We start from the raw sequence: 10192 nt of genomic DNA, 5'->3' as shown, positions 1-10192 counted from the left end.
AAATAGACGGCGGATTCAAACATCCGTGTGCATGCAGTTTCGGCAGAGAGGAAATGTGAGTGCTCACGCCCGAGAATCGGTCGCCTCCGGGAAAGTGCTGCACCAAGCGGCTGATTCGAAAGAAGGTAGGAATCTGCCCGGTTTGGACTTCGAATTCGTACGAGCTGCATAAAATGCATTTTACTGCATCTGATAAAAAATTAACTACCCTGGAAAAATGATCTAGTTCTAAAGACATTTTTCATCGTTAGAAAAAGTAAGTTAATACGTAGATCTAAGCTGATACAGATCTGTTTATAAATTATATATGGTACATGAATTTATAATTGCATTTCTAGTATAAAATATTCTGTATACCAATTGTATAGATATAAGAATTTACCTGATTTTACTTTATACTAAACTTACTGATTACGATAGCGTTTTACTGTGTGATATACTGTTAAAAAATTTTTCCTTTTCTTGTTTCAAGCTATTTGAGTGTCCGCCATAACAAAACCGCTATACCGTACTGTAGCGGACTCTATTCAGATAACGGTGAACTAAACTCATAAAGTGTTGGTAACATAGTATAACAATATCACGAAGGAGGTATACAGTCAGTAATAATATTAATTTATTTTTGCAGAGATAAAAAATGGAAAAATGAGAAGAGGTAGGAGGAGTACGAATTTGGAATGGACGTGAATACAGTAAGGATTGTTTATAAAATAAATCGTACATTGTCCACGTCAATAATTAAAACATTGACCAACGATCTATCAAATTTCTATATAATATATTTAACACGATAAGTGTAACATTTATTACGTTTTATAAAAAATTTCACAAGATTTTCGCTGAATTCAGTATACAATGTTCGAACGTACCTTAGAAATAGTGCAGTGTCTACTCTTTTCTACTATTAGGGACAACGTTAATTATATTATATTGTCAATTAATAGTAGCTAGAATTAGGATTCATTATGTACAATTAAGGACATATTATCATGCGTAAGCCGCTAAGGAAAAGTTTACGAGACCTTATTCTCTTTCCAAGCCGAAAGATTTGGCGACGCGCTCGTGTGTATCGTACAATTTATCATATTATTTCTGAAAGCGAAGAGTCCATCAATTAATTACTTATCACGATGTTTTTGTATAAATGCTAGACTTACAAGAAACGATCTCGCAAAAGGAACGCTCTGGGTTGCATTAGGTGCACTCTGTCGCCGTTGTAACACAGGATCTGCGCCATTGTAACTTTCCGAATTTCTTCTAATTGACTCAACGCGAACGAGCCCGGCGTGTTCGCATTTTCGTACCAGTACCTGTCGCCTGTTTAATGCATATAATTATATTAATGGAATGGCAGTGCCGCACAGTTTTCTAATATTTTACTTACCAAAACGAAGGCTGCGAAAAGTGCGACCCAGCAAGCAGAGAAATGTCGGTCCCAGAACAGAATCTGAGACGGTTGCCTCCGAAAGTGCTCCTGTCACAAGATCTATATCTTGCACGTCTCTATTCGTCGAACATTAATGACAGAAAATTATTCCAATTCTTGATTACACTAACATCACGTTAAACGCTCGTCTCTCTTACTTGTAAACGGCCCGAAGTTTCTCTATAGTATCTTTGGCCACCGATCCCCTGAGACTTTCAAAGTCGTTAATATCCGGCAAATCGCAGAACGACCGCCATCTGATATAAGGCGGCAATCCGTGATCACGTCCTTGCTGTATCACCTGCGCGGCGTAGTCCACGGCGATATCGTTGCTTTTTCCATCGTGGAAGTATCGTTCCAAAAGGATTTCATTCAATCCCGGCGGTAATGGCTTCCTAGAATGTCCCGCTGTCACGGAAATTAAATCTTGCATCCTAGATCGCCATTAAAACCAAGCTCTCATGGGACAACGTGTCGGTAGTAGACTGCGGTGTTATTTAATTAAGTCGCATTCAAACACGTGCTTGCGATTTGTTTAAGTTAAAACTTTACTTGTTCTTTCGATCGCTTCAATCATGATGCGGTAATCATTGAGAAGTAGACGACTTATCTCGGTCTTGTTTTTTTTTTGCAGATCAAAATGCGACAGGAAAGCTGTTTCAAATCTTACGAGCGACATGCATCCAGGTAGTCGCAAAAGTTCCTTTCATTCGCGATAAATATAGAAATATATACAGCAAGAAGAGAACATAGATAGTTAATATTAAATTTAATAGTTATTGGACAGCGTTACGTCATAAAAACGCCAATAGCGATCGCGTCTCGCGAGCATAACCTTATAACTGTAATAATCGTACGGTAACAAATCCGAAAGCGGTCAGGTGAAAGCTTGCAACGATAATAAAACGTCGAGAACGCAGGCAGTGCCTAGATTATGAAAAGAACTGGTACGACGACCATATACGAATTAATAAATCGACTGACCTGTGGCGCCGACGATCAGACGATCGACAGCCCCCGCTTCGTAAAACTCTTGCGGAGCGTAGAAGGCGGACAATAAGGATCTTTCTCCGGACTTTAGCGCCGATCGTGAGTCAACTAGGTCGAGGGTTTTCGGGGTCAGCGCGGCCACGAAGAAGAGTCCAGCCGACGCGACGGCGTTCGCGAGCGTCGCGTCCGTTCTTGTATCATAGCCGCGAAAGTATCCCCGGTGTGTCAACCGTAATTGATACCTGGAATCATACCGTAACAATAATGCACACGCGACGACGGCGGCGGCGGCGGCGGCTAATTATCATTCTCGCGGAGAAACGCCGCCGCGGCCCGACTAAAAGTCCGGGAACCAGGCGGAACGCGGGCGTGTTCGTTTTTCGCGCGAGCCTGTTAATCCGTGAAATTAATTATGTCAGGAAAGAGGGTGCACGTACTTGTCGAGGGCCGCCTCGCCGAGAACAACGGGCAGAAACTCGTTATAAGTTATATGCTCCATTTCCGCGATAACGATCCTTCTTGCCTCCTGGTAGAGTCTCTCGTCGTCCCAGAGAGGATTCAGTTGTCCCAGCTCTGTTGCGACTCGGTTATGCTCCCGTAGAAAAAGCACGTGCATCAGAGTGAGACCGGGGTTCTCGTTTACCCGCGAGTCCCCGCTAAGGAAACACGGGAAAGCTTTGCTGGCGCTACGGCAACTTTCGTACTTCGGTGACGGCATGGGCAGATTCTTCCTCTGCGTGTTCAGCAAACCGCCCTTCCCGGATCGCAGGGTCCTCGCCACTTCTTCGGAACTACCGTAAACCGGCGACAGGTCCAAGTAGGAGGACGCCTGGTTGATCTGCTGGCGGGGACCCAGTTTGCAGCCCTACGTACAAATGTTACTTCCTACACGCTCTCGTTAAACGCAAAAGCTGTGTGCAGCTGATTTAGATTAACTTAGGATCTGACCCAGTTGCTAGGACATTCGGAGAGGTTCTGAACAATTCTGCCGCAGGTAAGGATGCTTTGAGATTTCACGTTTCTCGCGAAAAGTTCTTTAACTCTTATGCCTAACATGCTTTACATTTTCTAGGAAATTTGAAGATAATTTATAATCAACGAAGATCAATTTTTAAATTAATTAATCATCGGTAAGAACATACGCAAAATGCTAGAGGAAAATTGTAAGCGCACGTTACGTTACCTTAGTGGCGCAATTGTTAAAGGAGGTCTCTTTTTAGCTACGTTTGAGAGACGTTTCGCGAGAGACAATGCGTTACCTGAAACGAGTTTCCTGGGTGCGGCGCCGACCTCGAATATTCCATGCACCCTATGGCGTTATCCGCGCGGATGGGAAAGCATTCCGGATGGAAGTGCTCGTAGTCCACATTGCAACATTTCAGTTTCGCACCGTCAGGCAGTTCCATTTTCGGCGTGTGGGCAAGATCGTGGACCAGAAACTGGCCGAACAGCGCGGTAAGCGCCATCAAGTAGGGGTGTTTAAGGTCCAAGCCCCCGGAATGAACTCTCAACGAGACTTCCCTGGCGCTGGGCAGATTGGTGCGTGGCAAAGAAACGCCGTCCACGTATTCCGGCGCTAGAAATCTTGCGTAAGGCTCTAGAGAGGCGCCCCAGATAGGGTGCAGGCCGTTGTTACACCTGCCGGTGTGCGTTCTGTACCGCGAGTCGAATTCTTTGCAGCCGGCCATCACTTGCAAAAATGTGGACGTGTCGGGGCAATGGATGGCCGCTACCGAAGGCAACACGGAGGACGCCTCTTTCGACGTCATGTTCAACGCCTCCACCAACATCATCGCCATCGTCTCGATTCGTAGAGCTTTCCTCGAAAGGTTTTGCGCGTGCTCGGTAATTTCGTGGGACGCGCTCAGAAAGTACGACGGGGAGCCATGATTCAAATGCGTGTGCGAGTTCTGAATTGCTTGCTCGGCCTGATGATATTTTAGCATCGATACGTTCGTACGCTTGTTCAGGTCCAACAACATGCTCGACGGCAGGGTCGCACCCTCGACCAGTGCGAACGCAACGAGGAATCTGCGAATCGGATTCTAAGGATAGGAAATATAAATTTGTTCTTACACGTAGCTGGAAGTCGTTCACTACGTAGTCTAATTGAAATCTTCGACGCTAATACGATTTGATATTGTAGGGCGAAGGGTTGCGAAACCGCGACGCGACTTCGAAGTTCAAAGAACTTCGAAGAACTTCAAAGGACTTGCTCAACATCAAATAACGAGGATCATGCAGCAACCGCGGTCCCTTGAAGAGTAATCTTTCAAGTAATCCTCCTGCATTTAATGAAGTTGTTAAATAATAGCGTTGCACGAAATACCATAACCTTCAGTACCGTGGGAATGGAAGAGAAGTTGAAACAAGCCACGATTAGATTGGTGCCGTTTACGGCCGTGCTATCGAGATCATTATTCGCGAGTTGAAAAAATCGCGATCACCCGCCCGTTTTGTTTCACGGCGAAGATTACTGGATTCTCGGTGTTTCGAGCGTGAGAGAAGCAGAATCACGAGATAACAAGCTGTAATCTGCGACGGACCCGTGTACCGAGACACGAGACCCTTCAGCATCGGCAACGTGAGAGTTTATTATCCGAGAAGTGGATGTCGCCGCGGTAACGTTGTGTACCTCTCCCACCGGTGAACTCGTGAGAAATTGTTTCTAACATCTATCCTACGGTACACCTTGAGGTTACCTAATAATTGTCATGTAAATTCAACAGTTGTCTTATTATCTAACTTGACAATGATGAGATAGGATCAATCATTAAAAAAGCGCAGACGCCGGTTTCGGCCCATGTAGATTACGCGGTTTTTTTTTCGCCGCTGTTACGTACGCGCGCGAAACGAATTAGGGTAACGCGACAGAGAAGCCTGGCTCTCCTCCGTGCGATGGGTTTTCGGGGACGGGAAGATTCGCATGATCTCCGAGATAACGCCGGCTTCCTTATTAGGGGAATGTAGGTCTACCGATATTGAACGAGTCGCGTGATCCGTTTCAACATTGATCACGAGGGATCCGCGGCGAACTTTCACGGAGGACTCCGAAGACCTTGTCTGCGCGGAGGATATCTTTTCGCCCGAATCTCGACGACCGTCCCGCCGTTACCCTTATCGCGTTAAGTTCATTCATTGATTCGCCTAGATTCCGCAAGCGAATTTCTGGGTCGGTGTTCGTTCCGTTGGTTTTTTCTTTGCGATCGCGCCAATAGTGGTAAACGGGCTCTGGATCGCGAACAAATTAATGCGACCTTAAGTGGGGATCGAAGGATCGCTGTCTGACATTTAGACGCCTTCCTGGTTCTTCTGTGATTTCCTTACGTAACTCGTGCTCCCATGATTAGGAGACCGTGTAGGCAAATGGGCGCCATTTTTTTTTCTGTGACTCATCGCTGAGAACGATTCTTACTTTTTTTTTTTTACAATGCGTTCGCTCTTTTGTTGGCAAGTCGATCCTTTGATGAATGAGTATCTCGATTTTTGAATGCCGATCTCGTGGAGGTGAATTTAGAAAAGACGTTTTCAGAGACCCTTTCAAACTAACGGAATTTGTTTAAAAGTAATTAATTATCGTTTAAGTTGAAGCGTACAAGCAATATTAATTGAATGAATCAGAACTTGAAATAACACCGTTGACCTTGAAATTTCTGGAAATTCAACCTTCGGAAAAAATTCTATCACGATTTTTCGTTTCCTTGGCACGGATATTTACCCCTCTTGCAAATTTTCTCATGTTATTGTAAAGAGAAGATATTTCAAGCTCCGATCTTAGTTCGCTCGTCTCGTACAACTAAGAAATATTAATCCGCAGAAATTGTAAAGCCGACTTTATTTTCTGTTATCCGCGCGAACTAGAGTCTCGCGAGAAAACAATCAGCCGAGTTCGAATAATTAGCAGAAAGAAAGTAAGAAACCACGGGCGTTTGATTGTTTCTCCGCGTCACGTGACCCGCGGGAATAAAATTTGAAATTCCAAGTAGAAAACGCGGGATTTCGTTAATTAGGAAAGCGCAAATAGAAATCGATTACACCGCGGTGCCGATGTGTCAGCGTCTAGACGGATGGTTAATCGTCTGAGAAAGCAATCATAAATTTCTTAATGGCCCGTGTAAGCGTTGCATCGTTTGCCCGATAGAACGAAGACAGAAAAGACTCACCGGGACAGGAGGACGAATACATGATCGATCGATCGCCGTTCCAGGCACGTTGACATTCTCCCCAAAATGATTCTCTCGCTCGTTGGGAACGATGGTTTCGAAGGTAGCAATCGGTCCGTGTATCAGCACGCGATAGAATTCATTTGCCTTGGCGAATTTCGCAAGACCCTGCGCCGGGCATGTACGAGAACATGTAGCGGCAAACCTGAACTGAGACCGATCCTCGAACGAAAGTAAAACCTCTGCGCGTCCGGTCGGATAAAAGAGTGGGGCTCGCGCGGCGTAAGGATCACAGTAATATAGGGTGTCAACAATATACCGGCGCGTAACACTTACTTAGATGCGACGGTAAAAGTGCATCGCTGCTCCAGTCGGATTGGTATTATGAACGAGACCAAGGTTCACCTTTCATAGACGCCGTTGTCCGTAGTCGCGGTTGGACGTGCAGTTTCAAGGCTCAAAAGTGCATTTGCATCTTCCCAGATACAATACAGTGTTGCGCGCGGCCTATGCACCCTGTGTGTGTACGTTCGCGGCGTGGCACGCGTTGGCATCGCGATGTCATTGCGCTATGCTAATTAACACTCACGGGCTTGACCGTAATGTCGGTACGGGATGAACATTCTTAAGAGCAACGCGAACGATTGACCTCTGCGCCGAGGTCGCTCGATCTCTTGCGCGATTATTTTTTTTTTTAGGATTAGACGAGAGTAAAGGGAGCTGAGGTGACTTTTGCTTTCACAGAATTTTCGACGTTTCGGTATTTGTCTTCGTCGCGCGAGAAATCAAAAATTTCATCACACTTTTTATACAACAAATTTATTATTTTTTTTTTTTTGGATGATAAAAATGTTTATCTTCAATTCACATATCAGTTGAATACTCTGTTAAATCTAAAGGGTTCCTAGAGGCAGTTAAGAAGGATCTCTACGCGGAGTTCTCTTGAGCACTTTTATTCTCGCTCTATCTGCCACAGTTTAGTTACAGTTTGGATCTTCTTACTATTACGTTTCGTTAGCGATTGTTTAATTACATGGTATTAAAATTACCTATGATCGCATTTACATCAGCGTGTTTATATTCATCGCTCGAATTAGAAAATCTGGTTTTAAGAACGAATATCGTCTGTGTTGTCGAGAACAGCTCCGCTGTAGGCTAGGTCCCAATAGTGCTCGACCTGGTGCTTCTTAAAGTGCTCACGAGCCATTTTCTCGATCGGGCAAACTTTAAACTTAATCTCGCCGAAGTGGCGTTGTTTGCTAGTCCCTTCCCATACTGGGACGCATTTGTTGGGTACGTCGTTCCCGTCGTTATCTTTTATAGTATCCTCCTCCCACTTGATGCGGTGCATCATTAGCCGTTTATACTTATTCAGCTGTTTCGCACCTCCTTCGACTACGACAACGTTGCAATCGCGGAAAAGCATCACGCAACCAGTCAGGTAAAGCTGTTTCGCGTTCGTTTCTACCTTAAACTTCTTCGATGCGTTATTCAGTAGATCGCGTATTCTATAAAAAATAATATTAACCATTAACAGTATTTTTTTTTACAAAGACATTGGTAAACATTGTAATTTATATTGTTCCTTTACGTACCTGTAAACAGCCACGTGTACACCAAGGGTAGTATCCTCCTTAAGTTTCCTAGCCTTCTTTTCACGTCGTTGATCAGCGGTTAATCGTCGTGCTGCATTCGCGTCTTCGTGTGCTTTTAATCTCTTAGCCATTTGCTGTCGAACATGAGCTTCTATTTTTGTCGGATCCTGGACGGCTTCTGTACCTAACACTCTCATAAGATTCGAAATTCGTAATTTTGGTTCGGGCGGCGGTTCGAGACCTAATCGGATTTTCTCTTGTTCCTCCTTCCACGCTTCGCGCCTATTTTGTCTGCGCAATTTTTTACGTTCCTTCTTCGTTAAAAATACAGGCATATAGATTGGTTTCAACGGGTCGGCTGTAAAAAATAAATGGAATTAGCAGTGGCTAAATTGAAGTCGCTCTGCGATCGGCTAGATCTTCGTAAAATATACATACTCGGTGGCCGCATTTGCGTAGGATGTTCTACGAGATTTGTAATAGTAGAGTTTTTAATTGCTGTAGGCTCATCTTCGTTCGGATATCCTCCTGTTAATATAACAGAGTCCCACCATTCCACGTTAGGCACATCTTCGCTGAGAGCTTCTGTTTTCGGTGCTATAAGTGCCAACTTAGTTGCCGAACTTATACCGGTTTTTCTAGCTATTTGACTAATTTCATTCTGTAATTTCTCCAGTTGGGCTTTCATACGAATTCTCTCTGCCAACTGTTGGAACTTTCCCGGCTCATGGAACTTTAATGTACGTTTACCGCGCACAGCGGGTTTCACGCCTATCCTATTGTCGAAAAAGTGCGTGTCCTGAATTTCTTCCGGACCTTTCGATTCTTGTAACTGTGCTTTAAATTCTTCGCGTTTTTTCGCTCGTATATTGGCCTTCAATGTTGGCACAACTTGCGTCAGTTGAACTTCTTTGCCTGTTATATCTACCGTCCTTCCTGATTCGTCTAGGATTAGCGGAGTTGGCTTGTCAGGAACGCTGACATTGCCGAGCAGTCCCGAGCTGAGTTTACTTCTGATTTGAGCTTGTAACGCAGCAATTTTTCGTGCTTTGTCAGAATCTGTTTTACTTAAAAGACCTTGGTTATACATGCTACCTACTGTTGGTAATGAATCTCGTGACTTAAGCAATGGTTTCACTGGAGCTATCTCTTCTTGTTTGATGGCCTTCAATGCCCTCTTCCGTTCTTCAATTTCTCTTTGGGCGTTCGCCATCATTTGTCGTATCTGCACAAATAGAGTTATTCATAAGTGGATACAATGTTTTGCTTACACAGTAACGCAGCCTACTTACCTTATCCGCAGATAATTGTGCTTCCGTTGTTTTCTCATTTTTCACTTCATCGTCCCTAAACCTAGGTTTCTTAGCTTCTTTTTCTTTGTCTTTATCGTCCACATGATTCCGTTTTTTACTCTTCTGTGCCGCTTTGGCATCATCGTATATGGCAAAGATTTTTTCAGTTAATTTTGAAGCCTTCTTGTCCTCCAGTAAAGCGGATAGTTTATCTGAAAAAAAACATCGATTATATTAACATTTTCGTATTAGAAAATTTGTACCTTCGTTATTCGAATTAATAACAATACTAACCCGCAGTTTTACGCTTATCGTAGCCAGAGGTAATACAATTGACAGCCGTGGTAACGATAGCAGGCTCCCCGAAGCCAAGAAATTTATGAACCGCCTTCTCAATCTGCGGTTTCATTTCGTCAATCTCTTTTCTCGTTAAATACGCCATGTTTTTAACTTCGTTGGTGCGGATTTATTTGTTAAAAACACCGACAACTTATCAGAAAATAATCAACTGCACATCATAACCTCTAGGAACTACAAGGTTATGTACAACATATCAGTTACACTTCCATTGAAGTACAGATACCATACACTTCGCAAAATATCGAACAAGTAGTTTCTTTAAAAAGAATTGTCATGATACATATTTGTTTACTGTACAACATTCATATCCTAATTAAACGTTGGCAAGTATACTTAAATATCTCCGACATCACATTGCAAATATCG

At 43.8% G+C, this 10192-nt stretch overlaps 2 protein-coding genes across 3 annotated transcripts; both read right to left on the bottom strand.

Annotated features, from left to right (window-relative positions):
• Window positions 1-816: 816 nt before the first annotated feature.
• On the bottom strand, window positions 817-6764 carry LOC144475846 (peroxidasin). 2 transcript variants are annotated; one of them, XM_078192165.1, is made up of 8 exons: window positions 6580-6764; window positions 3676-4447; window positions 2854-3281; window positions 2411-2658; window positions 1585-1834; window positions 1385-1503; window positions 1158-1317; window positions 817-1092 (listed from the first exon to the last, which is right to left on the bottom strand). In XM_078192165.1, the coding sequence occupies exons 1-8, from the start codon at window positions 6633-6635 to the stop codon at window positions 1014-1016; spliced, it is 2112 nt and encodes a 703-aa protein (XP_078048291.1). In that variant the 5' UTR covers window positions 6636-6764; the 3' UTR covers window positions 817-1013. The 2 variants fall into 2 exon arrangements, with proteins under 2 accessions (XP_078048291.1, XP_078048292.1); XM_078192166.1 differs by having other exon boundaries at window positions 3676-4461; window positions 6580-6656.
• A 624-nt stretch (window positions 6765-7388) lies between these two features.
• On the bottom strand, window positions 7389-10192 carry Prp3 (pre-mRNA processing factor 3). The gene is made up of 5 exons (XM_078193094.1): window positions 9761-10192; window positions 9467-9678; window positions 8613-9399; window positions 8175-8532; window positions 7389-8087 (listed from the first exon to the last, which is right to left on the bottom strand). The coding sequence occupies exons 1-5, from the start codon at window positions 9906-9908 to the stop codon at window positions 7688-7690; spliced, it is 1905 nt and encodes a 634-aa protein (XP_078049220.1). The 5' UTR covers window positions 9909-10192; the 3' UTR covers window positions 7389-7687.

This window comes from Augochlora pura, chromosome 10 (assembly GCF_028453695.1).
Source record: "Augochlora pura isolate Apur16 chromosome 10, APUR_v2.2.1, whole genome shotgun sequence".
NCBI lineage: Eukaryota > Metazoa > Arthropoda > Insecta > Hymenoptera > Halictidae > Augochlora > Augochlora pura.
Note: the sequence above shows the minus strand (reverse complement) of the source record. Positions and strands in the feature narration are given on the sequence as shown.

Excerpts from the sequence above, each read along its gene's own strand:
- LOC144475846 (XM_078192165.1), bottom strand. The coding sequence starts at position 6,635 with ATGTCAACGTGCCTGGAACGGCGATCGATCGATCATGTATTCGTCCTC. Across the intron at positions 1,835-2,410 it reads TCTGATCGTCGGCGCCACAG|CGGGACATTCTAGGAAGCCA; the intron begins GTCAGTCGATTT and ends TTTCCGTGACAG. Across the intron at positions 1,318-1,384 it reads TTTTCGCAGCCTTCGTTTTG|GCGACAGGTACTGGTACGAA; the intron begins GTAAGTAAAATA and ends TGCATTAAACAG.
- Prp3 (XM_078193094.1), bottom strand. The coding sequence starts at position 9,908 with ATGGCGTATTTAACGAGAAAAGAGATTGACGAAATGAAACCGCAGATT. Across the intron at positions 9,400-9,466 it reads CACAATTATCTGCGGATAAG|ATACGACAAATGATGGCGAA; the intron begins GTAAGTAGGCTG and ends CTATTTGTGCAG. Across the intron at positions 8,088-8,174 it reads GTACACGTGGCTGTTTACAG|AATACGCGATCTACTGAATA; the intron begins GTACGTAAAGGA and ends TATTTTTTATAG.